Raw genomic sequence first — 27447 nt, forward strand, 5'->3', positions numbered from 1 at the left:
AAAAGATAATAACGTGAAATCCATCACATCACCTACAATAGGTGTCCGTTTTAATTCATCCAAATGTGCGGATACGTGAAAGAATTCATCATGCGATTGCAACACTGCATGGGAAGAACTTTGACCTAAGTCATATCATTTTTAAGGAGGTTTGAGAGGGCGGAGAGACATCAAGAGTGTCCAATTAAAATTCGCCTTCTGAGCTTTGGGAGCCAATGAGAGCCAGAGGACCGGTGTCCATGTTGGCGTGCACAAGGGCGTGTTGTCTGTATTTAAACCGTTGGGTTTGCACGGATTACACACACACACACACAGTTACCTGTTCAAGATTGTCTTGCAACGCCGTCCTGCACCAGGTAAAACTGTTTAAATTCTCTTGTTTTTCAGCTGTATTAGCCTGTTAATAAATATCTTTTTCTTAATTGCTAAGAAAAAAAATGCAAACGAATTGTTCATTTTAAGTGATTATTTATGTGCTATGTATTAAAAGATCAAATACGTTATACAACGTTTTGGTATAGACTGTGCAGTTCTTTTAGTACACTCACTGGTGTGTTAGTCACTCACGTTATGGCGCAGGGTGTGTATAGATACCTGACAGTGCCTCATTTCTCTTCACGCAGATTGGCCAGTGTCTATAAGTCTTTATTATCAGGCTACTTTTCTTAGAAAGCATGTCGTGCAGGTCTTTAAGGGGTCATTTCCCTAGGGTGGTGTTAAAAATAAAAATGCACCCATTATTCTGTGCGGTCTATAGGTGTGGACCGCAAAGAAGACAGACGCTCCCCTAATGGGATAGGCCACTGAATTTCCTAATACTGCAGTATTTATGCACCTCAGTCCTCCTGGAAATAATAAATACCTATAAAACTTGTTCCCACGCACAGTCGCTTCTGATCTTATTTGCTTAGTTGGTACAGGCGTAAAATTCTCCGTATCTCTTTAATAACTGTACATAAATGCAAATCAGTGCACAGACGCACCATTTAGAGCCATTTGTGGATTTGAATGCCACCAGTGTAACACTACATCATGTTAGAGCTGTTTGTTCACCGTGGTGAGATAGAGGTACAGGTACTTGTTTCAGGTGACTGCATGGTTCACATAACTCCAGCTCTGTGCTGCCTTTTTTTTTTTTTCTCCTCTTTTTTTTTTTTTCTCTCATGCCAGGTGGAACTTGGTTTGTGTACTTGTATGGGCATGTACTGCAGACAAGATCTTAGCATGTCAGTCAGATCTTGCAAACATAGACATTCTTCTCTTAAATATCCCCATTTCTGTCTTGTAGAACTCATCCAAAATGAGCGACAGCAACCCAGTCAACCAGGAAGTGGAGCAGTTCAACAAGCAAAAGCTAAAGAAGACTAACACGCAAGAAAAGAACCACCTTCCAACAAAGGAGGGTAGGTCTTTAAGACAAAAGAAGTCTGCTCCTAACAAGCCTCTCATTTACTTCTTTCACCTTTCCCCTTTACTCTGGCTCACTGGTTGGCTCAACTCCTCCCTGCCTATCTTTTTTTTTTTTTATAATAAGGTAACTGCAAATATTGCAAAACAAGCTGCTTGAAGGACCACACCCAACTACCTGAGACCTTGTACTTTGCGCCAACCTGTAAGGAAGAAACCCACGCATATTCCCACTCTTGAAACTCTAACCTGCCATCTACCACTGAGAGTGGAAGAATACAAATTTTAGAGCAAATAAACAGAAACCCCAATCATAAACTGCACAATGTTGTTTTTTTTTGTTTTGTTTTTTTTTTGGTTGGTTTTTTTTTTTTTTTTTTTTTTCTTTTTTGGAAAAAAAAAAAAGCACTGTTCATCTCTGGTGTGACATGCAGCAGCAGAAAGAGGAGAATGAAAGTGTGTCAAAATGCCCATCCTTCCCCTCCTGAGGCTGTGAAGCTCCCTGCTGTCTAACTCGATCTTTCTTAATCTGAACACAGCTGTGGCTACTATGAGAGGGGAGGCACAGAAGCGGGTGCCACTGTCGGTGCATGCTGGCCTTTTTTTGAGTTCTAAAGCCTTTTTTTAGATGCATAATATGCGACGCTGCCATCCAGACATCAAGGTTTCTCATTGCTTCATTAGGACAAAAATTGGACTTTAGGCACAGACCATCATCTTCATCCAGAGAAGTGGATTTGCACTTCTGGCTGTTAAGTAGAGATGCAGGGAGAGATTGAATTTGCCCCATTTTTAGCTCAGTCTTGTGGCAAATGAAAGTTTAGAGTAGCTCAGAGGTACATGAGCAGTCGTGTAATAATGTTGTGCTGTTAATGTGACGCAATGCATTCAGTTGAAAGTGATATGAAAATGTTACTGGGTCAGACCTTTGATTTCTGTCACGCCTATTGCAACAAACAGAAAGTGGGTTTGAAGATAATCTATTCAGATACCACGCCATCTATAGAAATGAGTGGATTACTCAAAGGGTGTTAACTGGACAGCAGCAGGATAACTGCCATAATGCAGTACAAAGACAAAATGTGTCTTTGTGCATGAAGAATTGCAGTGAATTGACTAGCAAACAAACATTCCTTGAGTCGGGTTAATCCGCTCAGTGGGAGCTTCACTATAGCCTTCTGTGCTTAATACAGCAAGTAGGTTATGGTGGGTAATATTTAAATGTCAGGCAATTCACTAACACTATCACTCCTACCATAATGCTGTAATTCAGATGCTTGCTTACCCAAATTCATTTAATACCATGATAACGGGTAAAGGTCTTGTCTTGAGGAATGCTATACAGTCTGGGTTGGCATGTATGTTTCCTGTGGGTCTGATTGTACCTGATGATACAATGATGTTATCATCAGGGCTGCTGAATGGGACAGAAAACTACAAGTGTGTAACAGAAAATCCATATCATTGCCTTTTTTTTTTATTCTTTTTTTTTCTTTTTTTTTTTCCCCCCCAAGCTTCTTTAATTATTCTTTGCACTTTTAAGTCGGTACACGCTCGTTATCTTAACAAGCTCATTGGTGGACACTAGTGGGGGGTTTTTCGTTATTGTTGTTAAATGTTAAAATCATGTCTCTTGTCTTCTTCCTCACAGAAATTGAAGCGGAGAAGAAAGCCATGCAGGAAGGAAACTGAAGAGAGCCATGATTCCTCTCCTTCAGTCCACCCCCGCTACCCGCTCGTCTTCCAAGCCCAACCATCCCCACCTCTGCCTCAGTTTTCTGTGCCACACTGTCTTTGCTTTGAAATGGTGTTTGGGTTGACGCTATGGGGAAAGATCTGTCTGTGATTAAATTAAGGCAATGGATGCATTTTATTGTTTTTCAATGCAGTGTAAAAAAGGGTTGAACTGGGCATTACAAACATTATACAGGGTGTAGACTTGAGCAAAAAAGGGAGGGGGGTGAAAAACCATAATTTCAGCATTGGAAATCCATCAATCATTGCTATACCATATGTATGCCTGTAAATGGTGCCATTCCGGATGTGTTATGAAAAAGAACATAAAAGATGATATTGTTTTTAATAAAAAAAAACCATTTAAAAAAAAAAAAGTTGTCTGTGTTACTTTGTTAAAAAATTACACCAATGAAACTTATTTTAGCAATTTAGCACCTACATAAAAAAAAAAAACTTTATATAACAATTTTCACAGTCACCAGTTAAAGTAGTTGAGGGAAGCAAATGCATGATAGGATCAGTTAAATAAAACCTTTGTAAAGAAACTTGAATTTATAAGCATCAGAGAAAAGATACAAACAAGCACGATACATTGGTTGAAAATTAAAAATTTATAATGCTTAAAAGCGAACCTACATATCATTTAAATGGCTGTGTAAACAGATATATCTATAGCTGATGCTTAAAAGCTCACTTGGACACAAGTGCTCAGTTATTAAAACACATCTACTCTTTCCTTTCTCGTCAGCACTTACAGTTAAACACAACGTTGCTGTCAATTTTTCAATATCCAATAAAGCCTGAGGTTCATTTTTAGGATTTTTTTTTTTTCCAGCATGCATAATAAAGAAAACGAGGGCTTAAGGCAGTGAAAGACACAGAAACTCACTGCCAATCCTGGTACCAAAAATATTATTAGACACCCTCCTGTTATTTGACAATATTGGAGTGACTACGACTAGGAAAATCATTCTGTTATTAACATTCAAATGCAAACATTTCATTCCAGATACCTCATCTAGATATACAACAGGTTTAAGCCTGCAGAAAAAAAGGGAGTGAACAAGCTGTAGGCGTAGCACACTGCAGATTGCCAACAAGGATTTTTAGTTCACATTTAAAAGTTTACTTTCGATACTGAAATTTAGCATACATGTGCAGGGCATCATTTACACTGTCTCTATGCATGTAAAGTCAGAATACTAAAATTAGATTATTTGCATTCTGCCTTTAAAATGTTTTGGAAAGCACAAATTTATCACATCATGCCATCGACTGGGCATGTTTTCCATCAGGCTGCTGTGTGTGTGCATTGCTTAAGATAGTGCAGTCTGTGTTTTTCCACAGCAAACCTGCTGGGACATGCTCATAGAGTGGTGCACAAACGCTTGAGATCAAAGACGCACTTTATGCTGTCTAACTTTGTTCAAAATGCTTTTAACATACTTGTTGAAGGTCATTCAGATTTACATGTTCCATTCTATTGTAATGAATCCGGTTCAATATCATGAATAATAAATTAGGCTTCTTTTGAGAGAGATGATGAATGTTTTCTTTTTCAGAGATCTGTCAGGCTCGGGCTTGTCTTTGATAATAACTTAACCTAACCTTTTGGTGGAGTCCTAAAAACTTAGGACTCCACCAAAACAGTATAGCTCTTTCTAAGTTATACAAATCCTTTCTCGCAAATGCCACAAGAATACACCTTATTAATGGCCCCACCTAAATTTTCATCAGCTGCTTTAAAGGTGTGCATGACCATAACCTCTGGCAAAGCTCGTTATACTTGTTCAATTGGTATCACCACTACTTTTATAAGTTTACTTTTTTTGTTTTTTTGTTTTCATATATATATATATATTTATTGACATTTTTTGATATAAGAAAAAACAAACAAACAAAAACAAACAAACAAAAAAACAACAGACAACACAACAGCAAGGGCTAAAACACACAAATAAGACAAAAGTTTACACTGCAACGACAAAAATACTACTTCAACACTGGCAATAAACAAAAATAAAACGCTAAGGTGGTAGGCTAAGTTATTGGTGATCGATCAAACAGGATCTCCAAAAGTTGAATCTGTTCATCTGGACGTAACGTTTTGTGGGAGAAACATTTCGTCACTCATCCAAGTGACTTCTTCAGTCTCAGCTGACTGCAGGTTTCCCCCATCTTATAAACAGTACATTTGCATAATGACTGAAACCAGCCCACTGAAGGAACAATGGGCTGTGAGGTCAGTTCCTTAATCATAATTATGCAAATTCCCATGACCATTGATCAACAATCACTGACCAAAACCCACTGATCAAAGACCACTGATCAATGGCCATGAGTACCATTCACAGAGAGTTGGGGAATGGCTGCAATCACAGCATTGTAAGATGGCGAAAGATGTACCCTTAGGCCCCCTCCTCGATTCAGAGATGGTCTTTCCCTTTTCATGTAAATGGCCTCCTTGACTCCGCGCTCAAACCAGCGTTCCTCCCTGTCCAGGATGTGTACATCCTCATCGTTGAAAGAGTGTCCACTGGCCTGTAGGTGTAAATAAACTGCAGAGTCCTGGCCTGATGAGGTTGCTCTTCTGTGTTGTGCCATCCGCTTCGCTAGAGGTTGTTTGGTTTCCCCGATGTATAAATCCTGGCAATCCTCCTGGCATTTAACAGCGTACACTATGTTACTCTGTTTGTGTCGGGGGACCCGATCCTTGGGGTGGACCAGTTTTTGGCGCAGCGTATTTTGGGGTTTAAAAGCCACAGAGACCCGGTGTTTAGAAAAAATGCGTCTCAACTGTTCCGATACTCCTGACACATATGGGATCACTACAGGTTTTCGCCTGGGCAGCGGTTGTCCTTCTCTCCTGGATCGGCTGGAGCTTTCTTTAGGTGCCTTCCCAGCTTTGACAAAAGTCCAGCTGGGATAACCACATTTACTCAGGGCCTTCTTGATGTGCTGTTCTTCTGCCTCCCTGGCCGCTGTGTCAGTGGGGATGGTGTTCGCTCTGTGTTGTAGCGTCCTGATGACACCCAGTTTGTGCTCCAGTGGATGATGAGAGTCAAACCTCAGATACTGATCTGTATGTGTAGGTTTACGGTACACGTCAGCTTTTAGATGTCCCCCATTACTGATGGAAATCTCACAGTCTAAGAAGGCTAACCTGCCACTTTTCATATCCTCCCTGGTGAATTTGATGTGTTGGTCCACCGAGTTAATGTGATCCGTGAAATGTAGTACGTCCTGAGATTTGATTTTCACCCAGGTGTCATCCACATATCTGAACCAATGGCTTGGTGGTGTTCCAGGGTAGGATAGCAACGCCCTCTTTTCCACTTCTTCCATGTACAAATTGGCCACGATGGGTGAAACTGGGGAGCCCATGGCACACCCATATTTCTGCCTGTAGAACTGACCCTTGTATGTGAAGTAGGTGGAATGAAGACACAGTTCAAACACACTTGGTCGATGCTGAGAGTGGTCCTGTTGCTGAGGTTGGTGTCATCCTGTAATCTCTTACGGACTACCTCCAACGCTTCTGTGACTGGGATGCAAGTGAAGAGAGATGTAACGTCGTACGAGACCATGGTTTCATCTGCCTCCATAATGACATCTCTCACCTTCTCAACAAAATCCAGGGTGTTCTGGATGTGGTGTTCAGAGCTGCCCACCAGCGGGTTGAGGATCGAAGCCAGAAACTTGGAGATGTTATAGGTGACCGAGTTGATCATGCAGACAATAGGTCTTAAAGGTGCACCCTGCTTATGTATTTTCGGTAAACCATACAGACTTGGTGTAGACTCCCCTGGGTACAGCCTGTGGTATGAGGTCCGGTCAATAGCCTTGTCTTGTTCCAAGTGCTTCAGACAGTCTATCACCCTCTTCCTGTAGCCACTTCCTGGGTCTCGTTTCAGGGGCTCATAAGTATTTTCATCACTGAGTAGTGACAAAATCTTCTCATGATAGTCTTTCTGGTTAAGCAATACTGTGCACCTACCCTTGTCTGCCGGAAGGATGATAATGTTGTTGTCATCACTAAGTGATGTGAGTGCCTTCCTCTCCTCCATGGTGATGTTGGATGCTGGGGGCTTTGGGGGCTTTTCCTGGATGATTGAGAATGCATCAAGACGATCAAACAGGACTTTGTTTTAATACATTTTATAAGTTTACTTTGGCTAAAGAAAAAATGGGTCGCCTAAAAGGCAAATTTATGTAGACTACTGTTAAAAAAAAACAGCAGCCATGTAAACAGCAGTGCTAAATAATTTAATTATATATATATATATTTTACATTGTTTTGATACAGCCCTTCATATAAATAAATGCTTTTTCAACTTTTTAGCACTCTCCTCATCATCATAGGTTTTGTATAGGCAGATAAAGAAAAGTCAATCTAAGATATATAAATTAAAAAGTTCTCATCAGCAGATGAGATCCAGAACACAGGATTTCTGATATCATTTAAAATACATTTGATCCTTCTGGTGTTATAAGAGTGTATTTTTTAACAGCTAAAAAGGCTCATACCAAAATCAGAATCTTTATGGGCCAAATATGTGCACACATACAAGAAATTGACCTCTGATTTTTCATTGCTCTGAATTTAACGAACTTCTATGTGCAATGGTGCGAAATGCAAAGATATTGGACTAATTAAGCAAAAAATAAGGGACTGATAAGAGGTGTATACTACATACATCATATAGTTTCAGTAGAACTTAAACAATTAAAGGTTTAAATTTTTTTGCTAGTACATTGTACTTGTGCATGCTTTTCTTAATTATAACATGCATTGTTCCGTTTTCTGTTTCTATCCTGAAACTGTATTTTTGTCTACATAGATAAAATAGTCGATAACAACAGCAGTGGGAGTCGACAATTATTCACTTCATGCTTTCTTTCTTGGTATAACGTGCTGTAAGGCACCCATAGACTGCATAACAGACGTTTAAGTACGGTTATTGAATGCAGCATTGTGTAAACAGTGACACCCAGTGGCTACAATATATAATAATTTGAGATCGTTGCAGTACCATGTCCTGCCTCGGGGAGGCGCTTAAAACAACAGGAAAACCAGCAGAGGGAGGAGCGAGCGCTGCTGCAGGTCTCCTCACTGAGCTAACTAAAGTCCATCATCAAGCTAGTTAGCGGGAGCGATGTGGTAAACGCTAGCGGTGATGCACTAGCAACAAGAGAGCATGGACTAGCTCGCCGCTCAGAAAGATAACTCCGGACGGTTATTCCACCGCCTCGACAATCACTATCATCACGCAGTAGAGCGTTTCACCTGGATGTAATTAGCTTCTTCATTCATGCACTCGTGCTGGTCCACGGGGGATTTTGAGCTGTGAGTGGCGGGCAAGCTCAGTCATCCGCTCGCAGGGGACAACACGGCTCAGTCACCGGTACGTTTGTTTTGTTGATAGCCTGCTAGCTGGCTAACAGTAACCAAGGGAGTTCAAATTTTAACGTTTGAAGAGATATAAAAGGTGTGACGGAGCCGCAGTTGCAAGGATGCGCTCGTAGTGTACACAATGGTAAATAAAGTAAGGAGCGACAGGGAACTAGCGTGCTTCCCAATACTGAAAGCTTTGTGAAGTAGTCATAGAAAGCTAACATCTGTGTTTGGGTCACTTTTACGCTATTGAACTGCTGTTGTGTTGCTCAGGAGCCACCAGCTCCTAGCTTTATGGCTGTAGTTATTTAGAGTTTTTATGTTAACTGAATGTTTCTCCTATCAGAGCAGCAGCATGGTGGTCCCGGACAGTGCCAGCGTGGTGCCTCAGCCTGACAATGGTAGTCCGACTGGCCTCACGGAGAGCTCCGAGCCGGGGTGCGAGGTGGCAGGAGAAGGAGGTCAAGACCTGGCAGGGGTGGAGCTGGAGGAGGTCCGTAAGCTGCAGGAGCTTGTGCGCAGGTTGGAGGTCCAGAATGAGACCCTGCGCAACAGGGGAAGCAAGAACGTCATCCACAGAGGAGCAAACAGTAACCTCACAGCTGCTGTCAACATCAACGAGAGGCTGGCTTGTGAAGAGGTGACAAACTCCCACCTCAGGTTGGAGCACAGCAGCAGCCAGCTGGACAGCAGGGACTTGATGCTCTCACCCCCTCAGGACAGCAGCAGTGGAGAGGAGATGTCCCCTTTGCCTGTGGCTAGCAGGCTGGAGGAAGAGGATGATGAGGAAGAGGAGGATCGGGGTCCATGTGGCGGCTTCCTAAAGTTGACCAGCAGCAACGGAGCAGCACAGTCTCAGGGCCAGAGCCAGACGCCGGAGAGCCCGTCTCAGGAAAGTTATGAGTCAGAGACACTTGCAGAGAGCGACTCAGGGGTGGACCAAACTGCACTGGATGAAGTGGATGTCCTAGATTTGGATGATGAGTGTGCAGACATAGAGGACGAGGAGAGCTGGTACGTCTCATTATCGGCAATGCTTTCTCTGGTTGTGCTTTGATCCCACTTGTTTGGGTACAGCCGGCATCTATTTGTGGCTTTAACTGTGTGGCTAAACATGTGCAGCTGAGACGGGGATAAAAAGTGATGTTCGTACAGCAGCAGCTCCGAAGAGTTACCTCCAGGGGAAGCTGAGCTCTGAAGTCACATTTAAAGTTTCCAGTCTATAGGTAGAGGAGCCCCTTTAGCCACATGAGTCATTTGTGCCTTTTCATTTTAACCTCTGAATTCTTTAGTGTGATACTCCCCCACAGGGCAGTGACTGTGTAGCATTAGGCTATTTGGGTTTAAAATTAGACTCAACTCTGAGCTGATGCAGAAGCCATGGTTATTTCTTATCCCACACAAACAAAGTGTATTTAAAAGCTCAAGTCGACACCTGCTCCGATGATCTTTTTGTAAGCAGGAGAGAAAGTATACAGATTCTTAGCATTTCGAGAAGGCATAAAATATTCAAGAGCAATTAGGAGAAAGTAAAAGAAAGCAGAGTCAGTGAGGAGTTGTTTCTTCTGTCTCAGATTTAACCTTGAGTTCTCAGACTCGAGTGACATGTCTGCTACCTGTTTGACAGGTTAGTCGAACACAAAGGATGTTCTTTTTTTAGTTCTGGCTGTCTGAATCAAGCACAAATAAAAAAAGGTCTTGTATCAGGTGAAAGACTATCCTGTTCATTAAAAAAGAGACTACTAATTTGACTTAACCCAGTCAGAAAAAGGATATAACTGAATGTAATTAATATTCAGCCTTTTTAAAAGCCTGATCTGTTTTGAACCAGTGTGACCTTTACTTGTTTTGTTTAATTGGCTGATAGCAATTACCTAAAAAGAACATTAGTATGGGGCTATGCAGGAGATCAGTCTAGACATGAGTGTTCATTCTCTCTCGCAGTATTGTCCTAAACAGGTACCATATTGTATGCACTTTAGCAACTGAGGATCTGGGGATTTAACAGCCAGACCACTCATGACTTAATTTCAGTTTTACATCATTAGCCATACCATATGTGCTTTGTGGGGTTATCATAGCCAAAACATTAAGTAATCCCAAACAGCAGCATAATCTGATCTGCTCTGGGCTGAGTGGGCCCACGTGGCTCAACTACTTTGGTTGGGATTGCACAGCATGTGATTTGAGCCCCCCCTTCCACCCTGTGTAATCACACCAGAACAGGGGGCCAAAACAGAAGGCAGCTACTGCAGTACTTTTATATTTACTGTTTTGAACCATTACTTTGTGAAAAGATTAGTAAAAGAAGACCATATTCTTGGGACAACATTTGAACTCTGCTATGGAAATTCACCATGCAAGTTGGGTAATTTCTTTCTGGCATGTTTGTTTGCTTGTTTAAAAAAAAAATAGTTCAGACTCATAAAGCTCAGGGGCCTTGGCTTCAGTCCTCCTAACTTGCACTTGTCACGCTGACACAGTGGAGCAGTGACAAAGGCTGTTGCTGCTCTCGACTGTGAAAGCATAAATATGACACAGCTGAATATGTTTTGTTATAATATCACTTTGGGGTTTATTTACAGTTATTACAGGATTGGTTTAAAAGTGTAAGAGACTCCTCAGTGCAAACATTGTGTTACAGCAGCTGTTGCCAGTGTCCTGCATAAATGGCAATAGCAACACTGTGAGCAAAACCGCACTGTGAATGGATCAAAAGCAAACAACATTGTTCTGCATCAAACAGCGGGTTTGTGCTTCAACTAAGTACCACCCTCCCCTCCTCTCCCTGTGCAGAGAAGCCGTGCTCTCTGTGCAGGACGTGTGACCTGAATATTGCTTCCTGCATTGTCGCTCATTCCAGTGGGAAATGGGGTCCTTTTGTGTTTGCCCAAATGGGAAGATGATTTGTAGCTGATTGGTCCAGAACCAGTCAGTTTGGGCCCTTTTGTGTATCCGACTCAAAGCATCAGCCCATGTGATCAGCCACTTCAAAGCTTGTGGTGACTAAATGGCTGTTTGCTCTCACTAAGGCAACGTTGGACACATCGCAGAGGAAGCGTCTGACACTGCAGCTGCATAAAACTCATTTTTGGCTGACACTTTTGTCCTTAGTGGATATTTCTCATGTGTTTTTCATGCTGTAGAATGTAGCGCAGAATGATAGCGGGACTAAAAGCCACAAAACTGTTCCATCCACGTCTGTGCTCAGCTGCTAATCTGAGCTTGACTCCGTGCTTTAGGCGTCTTTGGATGTGAATTTTGCATTTAACCAAAAGGACATGAGGCAAATGTAAATTTAAGGTTGGTTACGGCTTAAGCTGTGATAAAGATGTTCACAAGTACCTGCTTGAGATGATTTCCCACTCACTGTTTGCTTTGATTACATCATTGAAGTCAAACACACAGTAACAGCCTGGTTGTTTGATGTGGGATCTTTGCTGCAGGATACTGTCCTTCTGTTGGGGAAAACACTGAGTGGCTGGGCGTTAGCATATCATGTGCAATCTGAGGAGAAAAAAAAGTCTGTTTTACATGGCTTTCGCATCCACTCTTACCTTGCATACCTCACACAGCAGCAGTTCACACTAATCTCCAGCTTGTTCCCATTTAACTGTTCTGCTTCTCACATTCTATAAAACACTGCAGCATGAAAGCATGATCAATATGAGAAGGATTAGACTGACTTCTTTATTCTCACTACTCTTAATTTCCCAGATTTAGTGATATGTTTTTCTCTTGTGTGCTGCTTCTCTACAGGTTATATGTGTCTCCTAAAAAGCAGGTAGCAGATCCAGGCCCAGACTCTCCGCTGAAGTGGTGTCGGCAAGTCCTTGACCATCGCAGCCCCGAGACCGAGATGGCTTGCCGGACTCTGATCAGTCGCTTGGACCAGAGTATGCATTTAGCATAGTTTACTATAATTGAAGAAAGTCTACTTTGTTTTTTGTTTTTTTTTCTTAAGAGTGCTGCATGGATGATGCATTTTTGTAGGGCCGATCCGGAAGTTAGCTTCTCCCTTTTTCCATGGCTTTAGTTTCTGCAGAAAATAGAGCCTGTGGGAATGCAGTCACCAAAAGTAAAACACTAATGTTAGGCTATAAAAAAACAACAACAACCACTTTACCATCACTAGTGCTGAACTGTGTTCAGTGGGATTACTTTTAATGTCCTCCACAATTTCTGTAGTCTCAGTTAGCCATTTGTGAGCAAGCATCTTGTTTGGGACAAATTAAGGCTTGAAAATTTAGGAGTGGGATATTTATTCACATATTTATGTTTATAACAAAACGTGAAAATGTCTAAAGCCTCTGCTAACCACAGAAGGTCTTTCCTTATTCTGCAGCGCTCTATTCACCCTCAGGTGCCAATGCTTAGATTACCAATCTTTCACGCTGTTGAATACTTTAAGCAAAAGAGCTTTGTCTATTCAATAAAATGAGTATCTGATGGTCTTTGATTTGTATCCCTGCTGTATGGTTCAGATTATGGTTCAGCAGCAGTAGCACGTAGGCAGCTTCGGCCTGCCAATCTACCTTCAGTTTGGTAGATGGGTGCTGTGTCAATAATATGTGGTACAACCGGTCTGTGGGCAATACTTGCTTATGCTGTTGTTAGTTCGCCAGCCATCTGTGGAGAAGAGCAAAGTTTTAACATGCAGACAGCTGAAGTAAAAGAATTTCACTGCAGTCACTGTCTGTACTTTTCTTACTCTTTTCTCCACACTTCTCCCATTCCTGGTGAACTTCGCTATCATGCTCTTCTCTGTTCTGGCTCACTTGTCAGCCAACTGACGTTCGACCATCATCCACAACGAGCAATGTGCAGTTGGGGTTTTGGTAGACTGAACGGGAGCTGTGTGTAGGCAAATACCTAAGCAAACGGACACAACTGTGAACTGTGGTAGAATAAATTAAGCATTAGAAATTCTAGGTTTAAACCAAGGTTCAGGCATGTCATTCAGCACATTTAGTACCCCAACTTTACTTACTGCTTACCCCTGCTGTGCACAGGGCTGTATAACAAAAGCTAAACACTTGCTGTGAATGTGTCTACACCTTTATGTGTGGATAGAAGTTTGCATCTGATCCAAAAGACCCCATTCATTATTAAACCTGCGAGCAGCTCCCTCATCTTACACGCTCGCTGCAAAACCTGAACAACAAAGCTATTCACACCAAGGCTGAATGACTACATGAAGTCATGGGTAGGATTGGATTACCTTCCTCCCGGAACAGCTCGTGTTTTTAAATGCCAGCACCGGGCCACGTAACCACCTGGATCATTCAAACTCCCGAACAACTCATTTAGCATGCGAGGTGCATGAATCAAGTTTTTAAGAAAAAACAAAAAAACAAGAATTTAATTGAGAAATTTTAACTATTGTGAGAGCTTGTTCTGAGGACATTTTAAAAGTAACTTGATAGTGTCACATTGTGTACACATTAAGTACTGGTGTATTTTCCTCCCTGAGAATATGTGATATCTCCTGTCCTGTTGCCCGCAGCGTCTCGATGGAGGAACATGTACAGCAGTCCATCAGAGGCGGGCTCGGCAGGCTCGGCAGGCTCAGGCCTGATCTCTCCTGGGTACCACAAATCAACTAACAAATCCCTACTAACCTGTGGCACTTCAGGTATGGCATGACATTAACACACAGCGCTTCTCATTTTCCCTACAACACAACAGTGGGAATAACATCAGTTACTGTAAGGATGTGGGTCTCACAGCGGTCTGACTGGTTAATTTTAAGGACTGCTTTAGCATTTTTGCATGTTTGAGCTACTTTAAATACACTTTACGTCGCTGCAAACCATTCCTCAAAGGTTTCTGTAAATGTTTATTTAATTTAATAACTGTTATTATGGATAAATGGACAAATATGGCCTTCTCAGAAACACTGGATGGGCATTTGTCCACACTACATCTTTGTACAGCAGTCACTTTGGTTATTTAATGGTATTAATTCCTCATCTTAAATATATTATCTTCTCTTATCAAATTAAATCAAGTTGATCTGAGCCTCAAATAAGCTAAAACTAGGGTGTGCCCTGCAGATAACACTGGTGTACTTTGGAATATGGTTAGTAATTATGTAAAGTGTATGTTGTTTGTGCTCCCAGGTGGGACACACACTCACACACAATGACATACTGAGCACGATTGACAGTGTTAACATATGTAATATGTATGGTATGCATAATTTTGTTCCTTGAACATGTGATTGCAGTTGTAATAGTCGCTTTGCACATCATTTCTCACAGTTTTTTCAGCCCAGCAACGTCAGTATTGCTGTGAAAACTCCTTTAATAACAAATCTTTGCATGAACTTGAAAGTGCTTGGAGTATGTGTGGCGATTCTATCTAATGCCAGACTTTTTACATAACCAAATGCTGCTGGGTGATGTCGTCTCGCATTCATCAGGCGTGTGTCAGGCTGAACTTTGGCTACAGCTTCCCAGGGCATGATCAGCAGACTGGGCTTTCTAGACCAGTGCTGTAGAACAAAGCTGTGGGGAGACAAACTAATGTCAGACTGTTAGTTCTAAAAATGTGGGCTCACTTAGATCATTTGCATATTCACTTGGTGATCTTGATGAAAGGTAGTGCTGCATGCATTAGCCTGGGTCTGTTGAGTTATACCTCACAAATCTCCATTTTTATCAGCCTGATTTTATGCTGATCAGCTAATGTCATGTTTAAAGTTGTCACTATCAGTATGCATAAGAATTTGAATATTGTGCTGTATTAGTGAGTCATAAGGAAGTAGGAGGTTTTGGCTGTTAGTATTCTGTCTATATTCTGTCTATATCTGTGTAATTCAGCTTACTCTAACAGGTATTATTCTTTGTTTAAAGGCGTCACAAGCATGCCCTCAGCCCTGAGCTCCCAGTCCTCCATAGACAGCGAGCTCAGCACATCAGATGACTCCATCTCAATGGGCTATAAGCTGCAGGATCTCACCGACGTCCAGATCATGGCTCGTCTACAGGAAGAGAGTGAGTGTAGAAAGGTTATAGCATTCTGAGTGGCACCAGCTGATTATTTGCATTTATAGACGTCCGACTCTCATTTGAAAAACAGGGTTTTGTTTTAAGTTGTTTCATTTTGACCTGGTATTTCCGGCTCCAGGTCTGAGGCAGGATTGTGCTTCTAGCTCAGCATCTGCATCGCGCCGCAGCTCCACAGCGTCCCTGCAGTCCTTGCGCCGGGGTGGTACGTACAGCGACCAGGAGTTTGACACTTACAGCCTGGAAGATGAAGAGGATGACTTCTCCATGCCCCAGCGACGGCATCGTTTCACCCCTTCGCCATTAGGCTCACCTCGGTGCCTCTCTCCCTCGACTTCTAACCATGGTCAGGAATACAGCAGCCAACTCAGGGCCCCACGCACAAAAGCACCCAGGCGGTCTCTCCAGGGCCCCAGTGCAGAGCTGCTTAAATTTGCAAAGAGTGAGGGTAGGCTATAACCAGTTATACTTAAACAATTTTACTCTAGATAAGGGACAGCCACGGAGATTCTTCTATTGTGACAATATACATTTGGTTGTAGTTAAGTGTGTGTGTGTGTATGTGTGTGGTTCCAGAGGAGTTGAGGCACAGCATGCCTAATCTGGCTCCCCGCACCAGCCTACGTTCCCTGGAGGCAGTCAGAAACAGCCGCAGCATGGAGGCTAACCTCCAGAGCTCTGGCAACCGCATGTCTCCCCTGACTCACTCCCCCTCCACAGGTAACCCTACCCTCCTCACCTGGTCCCCACCACTCCTTAACATACATTGTCCTACATTTCCTTAGATATAACTCTTTGTGGTGTCACTTTTATCCCACAATTCTTCACCTCTGCATGATCACAGGAAGAGTTTGACCAATATACATGTCTTTAAAGATCACAAGCAATGTTGTAGCACAGAGCCTGTTTTTATTTAAGAATTCATATATTCTATTTATCAGTCTAACTCTGACAGTACCACACAAGCCATCATCTATAGCTTTTCACTGGATACCTGGTACTTTTTTAGTACCTACTTGACCGGGGTTCCAAGCGATCTAAGACATCCCATCCAAATGTGATGTCAGCAGATTGCTAGTCAGCAGTGTCACTTGATGAGTCATGGGAGGGTCTACATCATAAAAAGGAAACATTTCATGAAGTTTTCTTTTCAAAACCCGCCAACAAGGAAAATAGCTACATAATTCAGTACTGTTTCCCTAAGCTTGTCTACAACTCCTGTGTACCACAAATGGCTTTGCAATAGCTTTTATTTACCGAAATTGTCTTAACGAAGCCGTCTGGATTGAGATTTTTTTCTTTCACCGAAGGTATGGTTTGCAGTCGGCTGCGAAGCAGTGGCCAGTCTCCTCTCTCTCTGCGGACTCCAGTTAAAGCCGTCACTCCCGTGGGCTCTTTGGCAGGTGGTCGTCAGGCTTCCAGAGGCCTACCTGTTGTCCAAGGACCCTCGACAGGAGGGAGCCGCAGGGTCCAGTCGCCAGGTTCTGCTAATGGAGGAAGCTACGCGCCCGGCAGGGCTTCAGTTGGAACCGGGAGGCCCGGGGTAGGACGAGGTCAGGCTGCGTCTACAGCCTCCACTAGAAGTAAACTTTCACAGCCTCAGAGGAGGTGAGTGCTCCAAAAAAGCGCTCTTAAAGGAGCTCTGTGTAGTTTCAGGAAACCCCACAGCTGCAAAGTGAACTGCAGTCAGTGTTCTACTGCTCTTGGTTGCACACAGCTCATGCTTTCAGTCTGCGTGCAAGCTAAGGCTCACTAAAAACAGTGCAGTGTAATAGTGCACATTTAAGGAATGGTGAGATGATGAGGAGTATTTCCCATTAAGCTACAGGTACTTGGTTTCTTCTGTGAATTGAGGCTAATCTCCTCTTTTATTGACAGGTCTTTGGGCATGGCCAAAATCTCAGATGAGTCCTGGAAAGATGGCTGCTACTGAGGTCTCCTGGCAATGAAGGATGTTCACTGCTGCAACCATCACCCCGACTTCTGCCCGTTACCTCTAAATACAAAGAAAAACAGTCACTGTGTTCACAACTGTGTCATACAACCTCTCGGTTCCCCCTACCCGCCTTATTTCAGACTGGAGCGCTGGGCTGCACTGGATTTGTAGTTAATCTCTTTCCCTCGCATGAAACACTGTCAACCCACACAAAGAGAGGATGTGTAGGCAGACAAGAAGACATGTGCACACTCGACTTGTTAATATGGACCAAATCGGAGCTTCCAGAAGATATGCTTGTGTCAACTTTACTTATTTTTCTATGGTATTTGTGAGAAACTGCTGGAATATTAAGGGGTGTATTACTGTTCTGTTGATGTAATTGATATGAAGACAATTTAAATGAAGATATTGCCAGTTCATTATCTGTGACTTACTCTAGATGAAGGTGCTGAGTATTGCATGCTTGGTTTTGTTGTTTTTTTTTCCCTGTGCCCAAATGCCTTTTCTTCATTATATACCTGCAATATGAGAGAACGTTCATGTTTCCCTACAATTATCTTCGGATTTCTGAATGTTTGAGTGATTCATAGTGAAAATTCTTTAGATTTGTGTTGTATTTGTGTTTTGCTGTTTGCTTACACGGCAACGCAACTCCTGCAAACCACACTGCCCTTACGAATTATCATAAAGAAGGAAAAAAAAACATGGGTTGTGCCAAGGTGCATTAGAGCTGTAATTCCTTAATTCCAAAAGTAATTTTAAGTTGGTAAAGGTACTGTTAAAGACTTTTCAAAGCATTTTTACTGCATATCTACATTTCAATTTGAGTGTCTGTCTTTGGAAAACCCACTAATAACAAATGTTTATGCACAAAGGGCCTCCTGCCTTAGTCAGCTATGCACCCTCATGAAGAGTGCCTCTCAATAATTAGGAGCTGTTATGAAAACGATTAATAAAGTCTACCCTGAAACTCTAAATGCACTTCTGGTCATATTTAATCCATGCATGTTAAATCGTGGTCTGTTCTGCATGAAAGGCTAATTAGTCACACTATGCAGCACAAGCAATAGCAGCAGCAGTACCGTTACCATGTCCCGGATATTTCCTGGGTGCGTGACCAACCACTTCTCAAATGAGTGCTCAACTACTACCCACCCCTTGTGTCAAAATGGCCTACAGGCCTCATCTTCGCAGGCAAAGTCTGATCGCACACAGTACAAGCACATAAATATTTATTTTATTTGTTGCTGTGGTAATGTTTGAATTTTGCTCCTCTGAGCCCGCTTTAAACATGTCCCGATTAAGAGAATGACTGCGTTAATGTAACTCTGCTCTCTTATGCATGACGCAAATAGTAAGGGATCAGCGGTAAACGAGGCCACGCATTGTCTGCCCCCCGCCCTCCCTCTGCTTGTCAGGAAGCAAGCTGATTGGCCGAGGCCTAGCAAAGAGTGCCCGGGGATCCAAAACTGCAGGCCGCACTTAGCTTACCGTCAAAAATAAACCAAAAAAATAACAGACAAATCCGAGAAGGGGGAGAAACACCGATAGAGTCAGAAGACAACGTTATCAGGTAAAATTATTCTGAGTCGATCAAAAATGAGCGTGGAATAAGACGCATGGGCCCAGTCGGACGTAGCGGGCCTCTTTCAGCCTTTTCGAAAAACAACATGGAAGATAATGCGGCACAAGCTGCACCACCTAGCTTAGCAGGCTAGCTAGCTGACTGGACGGCAGTCGCTGCACAAAACAGAGCGAAATGCAAAAGTAATTATCTCATTGGCCATCACAGTTTGTTGTATGCGTTTGTGACTACATATGCATTATAACGTTATGTGTAACTGTTGCTTGCAACGGCGTATTGGACTGGTTATCGCGCTCCTTGAATTAGCCTTTATGCTAAAACAAAATGGCGCTTTGAGACTCAGCCCTAGCTTCCTTGCTAGTTAGCTCCGGTGGGTGGAGGGCGGTAGCCATTGCATAACTGTGGTAGTTTCAGTGGCGGCCATAAACTCGGGAGCTTATGTGATTTTTGTGTAGATACTTAACACTACAGTACTTCAGAAACGATTAGTGCAACGGAACTGCATTTGTTCTTTATCCAAAAAGGATAAATATGTGAAAACTAAACAGCCACAACACCACTACAGACCGCTGTAGACATATTTGCTTCATTTTAAACCATCATGTGACGACAGTGCATTTCCTCCCACGAAACTAAGAAGGAGTCCTTATCCAAAAGCTACCAGAGCCGCTGCCTGCGAGCTCGCCCCCCTGCTAACTGAGCGGTGCAGTCCTTTGTCTCTGCTGCGCTCCGGCCATCAGGCTCAACCAGCTCCAGGTGTATATAGCTATCTGTCCTCAGGTTGAAGCTGCATGTAATACCTCTGACTAGCAGTAGAGGGAGGCAGTGGTCAACAACAACAACTGTCCACGGTTTAAAAACAAGTTTGTGTTCTGCATTTAAGGCTTACGGAGGTAGATTTTGCAATAGAGACTAGTGCGTTTATTATGAACCCAAAGCCAAATATTTATACATTTCTGCAAAAAAAAAGAACAGCTGGTGTTCAGTTATAATCCCAAGTTCATGTGCTAATTGTATTTTCTTTCCCTTGTCAGTATCTTGATGGAAGGAAGCACATCAGATATCCTGTTGGTTTTATTGTAAAGATTTTCTGTCGTCAAATGTGAAGGTATGTAATACTAACTTCATTTTTTCCCTTTCGGTTTCATTTTTAGTAATGTATATGAAGTAAAGGTTTATGTAATCTGTGCTGCAATTTTCAGTCTGTTTTTACGGAGTGAAGACATGGATCAAGGAGGAGGGGTGTTAGAGCTGCACACTCAAGAGCTGAAGATGCCCCATGCTATGATCATGCAAGATTTTGGTAGGCAAATTATCAAGAGAAAGTAATACAGATGTTGTATTTTCCATTTAGCTAATATTTAGAGACCAATTTCCCAAAAGGTGTAAGAAACCTGAGTGTCAAGCTAAATAATGAATTCAAAGTGACATCACATTGTCATTAGGAGTTTTTTATCGTATACTAACAAAAAAATGACACACTTTCACAATATTTAACTAATATTGAACATTAATTGTGATTTTTAAAACTCTTTATATCATCAGTTGCAGGCATGGGGGGTCTGGCTCACATTGATGGGGAGCACATTGTGGTGTCAGTGCCAGAGGGTATGCTGCTTTCTGATGTCATGACAGACGAGGGCATCCTCCTGGAGCACGGACTTGAGGTGGAAGGTCTGGAGACTCAAGTTGTTCAAGGTCTGGAGACAGAGGTAGTGGAGAGCTTACATGGAGATGTAGAAGGCTTGGAGGCAGAAGTTGTTGAAGGGTTACAGACACAGGTGGTGGAGTTAGAGGCTCAGGTTGTTGAGGGCCTAGAGGGAGAAGTGGAAGTGGAGGGTCTCGAGGCGCAAGTGGTGGAGAGCCTGGAAACTGAGGTTGATGTGGAGGGTCTGGAAGCCCATGTTGTTGAGGGCCTTGAAGAGGAAGTGGAGGTAGAGGGCCTAGAAGCTGAGGTCGTCGAAGGGCTGGAGGTGGATGTGGAAAGTTTGCAGTCTCAAGGTGTGGAGGCCCATGAAATGAGCACTGAAGACATGGTACCTTCAGAACACAGTGTAATCATGCCTGAAAATATCCTGGGGACTGAAGTTGCGATAGAGGAAGCCCTGGATGCCCATCACCACCATGTCCTGACCTCAGACCTCATTCAGGACGCAAACCACCATCATGACGACATGCCAGACCAGGTGTTTGTGGCAGAGCTGCTGTCTGAACACCAGGACAACACACTGGACCACCAGCTTGTGTCTGAAGGGTTGATGGTGGCCGAGGCCAATGCTGAGACCATAATCCATGAACAGCTGCCAACTGAGGCTGTTCCCCTACAGACAGATGAAGATGATGATGCAAGGAGTAGCTCTGAGGATTACCTGATGATCTCCTGTAAGATATCTTGGCACATAACACAGCAAAGATTTTTTTTACAAAGTGACATTTTTTGCATAACCATTGGTATTTGTTTTTGTTTTTTAAAGTGGATGAGGTGGGAGAAAAGTTGGACATAGGAGACACTCCCCTTGAGATCAGCACTGAAGTAATGGAAGACAAGGACTCCAAAGAGGAGGATGGCTCTGAGGTCATAAAAGTCTACATCTTTAAAGCTGAAGCAGATGATGATTTGGGTAAATGACCTACAGCACAGTACATCCACCCATCTTTGTGTTAAAAGTCATATGTCTCATTGCGTTTTTTGTTTGGGACAGGTGGGACAGAGGTAATAACAGAGGATGATTACCAGAACGGCCATCCTGATTTGGAGGCGGCTTCATCGGGCAGACTGGGAGTCGGCCGTGACAAAATGGTCTACATGGCAGTCAAGAACCATCCAAAGGAAGAAGATGATGATGAGGATGACAGTGATGATGATGACGATGAAGACATTGGTATGCCCTTTTTGTGAAAGAGTTAGATGGGTTATGTAATTTTTCCTAAATTAGCAGTTTGAGATAAAATCATGTTCTATGACTGCTAAAATAGATTATTAAAAGAAAGATACTATACTGCATTTCTGTTTAGATGAGATGGTCAGCAAGATGTTTTGGGGTCAGTTTGTGTGGCAAATGTGTTTAAAAGATGACTTAGCAGTCAGACTTTGTTTTAAAAAATAATTCTTTTTTTAAAGGTATCATAATAGAAATTAGGCAAGGTCATCCATTCTGTTGTTAATGGGGTGTTAAGTGTTGTAATGTCTGTGCAGGTAATACAATTGATCAAGTGAAGAATGGTGCAGCTACACCATTTTTGCAAATCCGTGAGGGACTGGGTGCAAACCGTGCTCTCAAAACCAAATCAAAGAAGAAGAAAAAAGGCGACACACGGCAGTGTCAGACTGGTAGGATCCGCATGTCATATTGATACTGATACATACCTTAAATTGATCATTTTTATCTGTGTTGTCACCAAGTGTGAATGTATATAATTTTATCATTCACATGTGAGGAAAACTTACAATAATAATGGTTGATTGCAATATTGCATACTCTTTTTTTTTTTTTTTTCCCCAAACTTTTCTGTCCAGCTGTTATCATTGGACCAGATGGGATGCCTTTGACCGTCTACCCTTGCCACATCTGTGGAAAGAAGTTTCGCTCGCGGGGGTTCCTCAAATGCCATATGAAGAACCACCCGGACCATCTGCTCAAGAAGAAGTATCAGTGTACAGACTGCGACTTTACCACCAACAAGAAAGTCAGTTTTCACAACCACTTGGAGAGTCATAAGCTCCTGAGCCACAACAATGAGCGATCTCCAGAGTATACCGAGTACGCGCGGCGCTACCATGAGTCTAGCCCACTGGGCTCAGACAAGCTCATCGTCAAGGATCGGGAGCCCAAACTGCATCACTGCAAGTACTGCGATTATGAGACAGCAGAACAGGGCCTGCTCAACCGTCACCTGCTGGCTGTGCACAGTAAGAACTTTGCACACGTGTGTGTTGAATGCGCCAAAGGCTTCCGTCACCCATCGGAGCTGAAGAAACACATGCGGACCCACACAGGCGAGAAACCCTACCACTGCCCGCACTGCGAGTTCCGCTGTGCAGACCAGTCCAACTTAAAGACTCATATCAAGAGCAAGCATGGTGCAGATCTGCCTTTCAAGTGCAGCCACTGTCCTCAGGCTTACGCTGATGCACGGGAATTGCAGCGCCACATAGAGATGGTGCAAGGCCACAAGACCCATCAGTGTCCGCACTGTGAGCACAAGAGCACCAACTCCAGTGACCTGAAGAGGCACATTATTTCAGTTCACACCAAGGACTTCCCGCATCAGTGTGACGTGTGCGAGAAAGGCTTTCACAGGCCCTCAGAGTTGAAGAAACACGCGGAAACGCACAAAGGCAACAAAGTGCACCAGTGCCGGCATTGTAACTTCAATGCACCCGACACTTTCACCCTGAGTCGCCATATTCTATCTCTGCATACGAAGGACCTACCCTTTAAGTGCAAGCGCTGCCGGCGAGGCTTCCGGCAGCCCGCTGAGCTGAAGAAGCACATGAAGACGCACAGTGGTAGAAAGGTATATCAGTGCCAGTATTGTGAGTATAACAGTACGGACGCTTCTGGCTTCAAACGCCACGTCATCTCTATCCACACCAAGGACTACCCCCACCGCTGCGACTACTGCACCAAGGGCTTTAGGAGGCCTTCAGAGAAGAGCCAGCACATAGCCAGGCATCACAAAGACATGTTGATGTAATGTCATTGCACACAAACACACTCCTCTTTACCGAGTAAATCTGTGTCACACACCCAGAGGTAATTTTAGTGTATTAACAAAGAAATAATGGATGCAGGCAGTTGATGAAGAAAACAACATTATAATTGCTGTTCTGTGTTCTATGTCGTTTTGGGTCTAAACCTCCTGCCCCCAGGAGTAAATGCAAGAACACGTTTTAGGATGGGGGTTAAATCTGGAAAAAAAAAAAAAAAGACAGTGTGTACACTGAGTGGGACAGTTGTAAATTGTCTTCGGTGGCAGAAAAAAAAAATCACATATGAACATATATTCAGGGTTTCAAATGTCTATATTTTTATACCCACTCAGCTGAAATGCTGCAAGATGATGACTGTGTCTAGTAAAACAGAAAAGCGGTGTTTTGCGGACGTCATGCTAGTTCTCCAGACGATGTGGAACGAGTACATGAGAAGTTTGCCTCCATAGTACCAACTAGTATCTTGACCTCATGAACCAGCTTTTACCCTGACATATTTTTTTCTTTTCTAATGTCATCTGGTCTTTAACGAACAGTCATTCACGAGTTCAAAATGGGTTCGTCACTGATGTTGAGACATAATGCATCTTGAAAAATATGTTTCATTAAATCTAACAGTTGAACTCACATCATTTTGGATTTTCCTCTCAACCCTGAACTCTTGAAGCCCCATTAAACGAATCGTGTATAAAACAGTATAGACTATTTTCTGTTAAATACGTCTTACAAGTTGAATCAGAAATGCTACTGTCTGGTCAGCAGAGTCTAGCATGGAGCAGAAGGGTGGAGTTGGTATGTTAGAGTATCCCTTTAGTGTACACATCTCTGACTGGTGTATTATTATTATTATAATTATTATATGACCTTGACAGATGGTTGGCTTCACATATAATAACCCGCGACGTGGTTGCGTGTGAATGCCACTGTAAGTACGTGTGATGTTACCTATGACACAGATAACCATTTGATAGCAATCATGCCTTACATCCGTTAGTCTTTATCCTTTAAGCACTGATGCACACCGCTAATCAGAAAATAAGTGATTTTTAACTCTCAAACATGCTGTATCAATGCCATTCTCTCAGAGATTATGTGTTTGAGTCAGTAGAAAGCACTTTAATAATTTTTTTTTGTATTTTAATGACATGTATGAGAGTTTATTATCTGGGGATATGTATAGAAAAATAGATAGAAATATCCCGAGATATTAAACACGTACAGAGCTTTGTGAGTGGGTAAAGGTAAAGATTGTTTTTGAGTGTTATCTCTAATGAGCGGGCAGCGATCATTACTGCATCACAACTGAATTGTCATTGAAAGTGGTGGGTGAAACCGCTTATTGTTTTGTTCTATGGATAAGTGATTGGGTTTTGTGTTTTTGTTTGTGCTCACTAACAAGTTTCCCAGACACTAGCCCTACAATCCCAAATAACCCGACCCAGTCCCAAGCATGGGATTATTTCCTTCAAGTCAGTGCTCATCATATTGGCATTAGTCTTTAAAGTATGCACATATGCTGTCTCCATGAAATTAATTGTGGTATATATTAAAAAAAAAATCCCTGCATTTCGTGTACCTTAGTCTATATTTTCTTTCAGTCTGATTGTGGATAAACTACTGGTGGGGAAGAACCAAAATAAACAATTATCTTTTTACCCTTTTTGTCCTTTCTGTCTAACAAGAAGGAAATGTTAAAAGCTAACAGGGAAATTTACACACAGCTACTGTATTACCAGTAAATCAGTTTGGCTTTTCCTTATTTTCCACATCAGCGCTTCACCTAATCTGCGTCTTGGATCCTCGTTTCTCATTAAGGTTTTAAAACTCAACTTGCTGCCAGGAGTACATGAAGGATTGGAGTTATAACTCGCTATTTATCCACAGTTTGCATCAGCGTATGTCTTTAGAGGACCTAATGATTATCTGTAGTTGTAGCTGTCTCTTTATCAGTTTCATTTACAGAGTGCATTTTCAGTGATTCAGTGATTGTACAACCATCAGGCGTTGATAGATGATGAAATATGGCAGTAAGCTTCAGCAACTCCGGTCTAGAGGTTGATTGCTAAAGAGAATTCAAACTTTCTCTGCTTCACGAGCTCGTCATCCCACATAATTGCGCTTAAATGTAGGATTTAGTGTGAGAAGGCCGAGCAGCGCTGCACTCTCCCAGAATGTATATTTTTCCACTTGCGTCAGCACAGAGTAGCTGAAGAGAAACCCGAACTCCCTTTGGCCAAGCTGCTTTATTTGGAGTTTTTTTGTTTTAACTACTACGTTTGGATCCTGAAGCTTCAAGAGCCTCTTTAACTTGGCAAGTAGATCTGATACATACAGTACAAGCTGAGATACTTCAAGTGCTTCAAAGAGCGATCATAGCCTTGTTGGCTTTGTGCAAGGCTGCGACAACAGTGTGGGGAAAACTACCCGGCACAGTTGCACAATCCTGAAACATGAGGTGAATCTGAAATAGTCTTCCCCAGCAGGACAGAACCACAGAAGTGCGTTTTAACTTATTTTAGGAACTCATCGCCTAACAGTCTGCTTATATCCACATCATGCGTGGGTCACAAAAGAGGTTTTGTGCGCTGAAATTAAAAGAACAAAACAAAACTAATGATCCTAGTGCAGTTTTATTATTACAGCAATTTGCTGTTATTATAACGGCCTGAAAGTTAGACAGACTGTAATAGTCTAATTTTTCAAAGAAGCTTTCTTGTCATAATAGAAATAAAAGGTTTAACAGTGAGCCTATGTGCACAACAGCGAGGCCTTGAAACCAAAACGGCAGCACTGAATTCACCCACCATTAATTTCATTACATTGTTGCTTTTCCCATTGTGGTGCTCCCAATAGGGTATATTGTTTGCAAGTTGCTTGCAGATCTACCTGAAAGCAGGACTGATGAAAAGAAGAACCCCTTCTCTCTGGATCAAACAGATCAAACACCACATGCAGTCACTGGCCACTTTATTAGGTACACATTGCTTGCACTGAATTAAATCCCTTATTACATTTAGAGTTGCCTTAATTCTTTTTGGCATAGATTCCTCAATACCTTGGTCCATATTAGCATGATAGCATCAATTGCTGCACATTTGTCCATGACTGATGTGAATCTCCTGTTCCACCACATGTCATATGAGCTCTGTTGGATTAATTTGGTGACTGTGGAGGGCATTCGACTATATTGAACTCATTGTTGTGTACAAGAAACCAGTTTGAGATGATTTGAGTTTTGTGACATGGTTAACCTGCTGAAAGTAGCCATCAGATGATGGGTACACTGTGGTCACAAAGGGATGGACCTGGTCAGCAAGAGTACTCAGGCAGGCGTGGCATTTAAATGATGTTCAGCTAGTACTAAGAGCCCAAAGTGTGCGAAAAATATCCATCACACCATTACACCACAACCTTTGATGCAAAGCACGATGGATTCATGCTTTCATGTTGTGATGCTGCCAAATTCTGACCCTACTATCAGACAAGAGAATGTTTTTTCAAATCTTCTGTTGTCCGATTTTGGTGAGCACATTTGATCTGTAGGTTTGTTTTTTGTTTAGCTGACAGGAATGGCACCTGGTGTTGTCTTCTACTGCTGCAACTCAGCTGCTTCAAGGTTCTACGTGTTGTAGATTCATAGATGCTCTTCTGCATACCTTA

At 42.5% G+C, this 27447-nt stretch overlaps 3 protein-coding genes across 4 annotated transcripts; all 3 read left to right on the plus strand.

The window, feature by feature from the left end:
* The first annotated feature begins 202 nt into the window (after positions 1-202).
* LOC100699201 (uncharacterized) lies at positions 203-3518 on the plus strand. Its single transcript, XM_013271713.3, has 3 exons — positions 203-356; positions 1289-1403; positions 3059-3518. The coding sequence occupies exons 1-3, from the start codon at positions 216-218 to the stop codon at positions 3097-3099; spliced, it is 297 nt and encodes a 98-aa protein (XP_013127167.2). The 5' UTR covers positions 203-215; the 3' UTR covers positions 3100-3518.
* A 4666-nt stretch (positions 3519-8184) lies between these two features.
* zgc:66447 (SLAIN motif-containing protein-like) lies at positions 8185-18465 on the plus strand. 2 transcript variants are annotated; one of them, XM_005467878.4, is made up of 9 exons: positions 8185-8549; positions 8886-9553; positions 12299-12435; positions 14046-14174; positions 15397-15537; positions 15671-15997; positions 16126-16269; positions 16860-17157; positions 17428-18465. In XM_005467878.4, the coding sequence occupies exons 2-9, from the start codon at positions 8895-8897 to the stop codon at positions 17480-17482; spliced, it is 1890 nt and encodes a 629-aa protein (XP_005467935.1). In that variant the 5' UTR covers positions 8185-8549; positions 8886-8894; the 3' UTR covers positions 17483-18465. The 2 variants fall into 2 exon arrangements, with proteins under 2 accessions (XP_005467935.1, XP_003445991.1); XM_003445943.5 differs by having other exon boundaries at positions 8891-9553.
* A 410-nt stretch (positions 18466-18875) lies between these two features.
* Positions 18876-25442, plus strand: znf711 (zinc finger protein 711). Its single transcript, XM_005467879.4, has 8 exons — positions 18876-19061; positions 20108-20181; positions 20276-20376; positions 20619-21455; positions 21548-21694; positions 21776-21955; positions 22270-22404; positions 22591-25442. The coding sequence occupies exons 3-8, from the start codon at positions 20298-20300 to the stop codon at positions 23769-23771; spliced, it is 2559 nt and encodes an 852-aa protein (XP_005467936.1). The 5' UTR covers positions 18876-19061; positions 20108-20181; positions 20276-20297; the 3' UTR covers positions 23772-25442.
* Positions 25443-27447: the final 2005 nt, after the last annotated feature.

Source organism: Oreochromis niloticus, linkage group LG2 (assembly GCF_001858045.2).
Source record: "Oreochromis niloticus isolate F11D_XX linkage group LG2, O_niloticus_UMD_NMBU, whole genome shotgun sequence".
Lineage (NCBI taxonomy): Eukaryota > Metazoa > Chordata > Actinopteri > Cichliformes > Cichlidae > Oreochromis > Oreochromis niloticus.

Bases quoted from the DNA above. Each gene is read 5' to 3' on its own strand.
- LOC100699201 (XM_013271713.3), top strand. From the start codon at position 216: ATGAGAGCCAGAGGACCGGTGTCCATGTTGGCGTGCACAAGGGCGTGT. The intron at 357-1,288 runs GTAAAACTGTTT...TCTGTCTTGTAG, and splicing joins GCAACGCCGTCCTGCACCAG to AACTCATCCAAAATGAGCGA. The intron at 1,404-3,058 runs GTAGGTCTTTAA...TCTTCCTCACAG, and splicing joins CCACCTTCCAACAAAGGAGG to AAATTGAAGCGGAGAAGAAA.
- zgc:66447 (XM_005467878.4), top strand. From the start codon at position 8,895: ATGGTGGTCCCGGACAGTGCCAGCGTGGTGCCTCAGCCTGACAATGGT. The intron at 9,554-12,298 runs GTACGTCTCATT...GCTTCTCTACAG, and splicing joins ATAGAGGACGAGGAGAGCTG to GTTATATGTGTCTCCTAAAA. The intron at 17,158-17,427 runs GTGAGTGCTCCA...TTTTATTGACAG, and splicing joins CTTTCACAGCCTCAGAGGAG to GTCTTTGGGCATGGCCAAAA.
- znf711 (XM_005467879.4), top strand. From the start codon at position 20,298: ATGGATCAAGGAGGAGGGGTGTTAGAGCTGCACACTCAAGAGCTGAAG. The intron at 20,377-20,618 runs GTAGGCAAATTA...TTATATCATCAG, and splicing joins TATGATCATGCAAGATTTTG to TTGCAGGCATGGGGGGTCTG. The intron at 21,456-21,547 runs GTAAGATATCTT...TGTTTTTTAAAG, and splicing joins GGATTACCTGATGATCTCCT to TGGATGAGGTGGGAGAAAAG.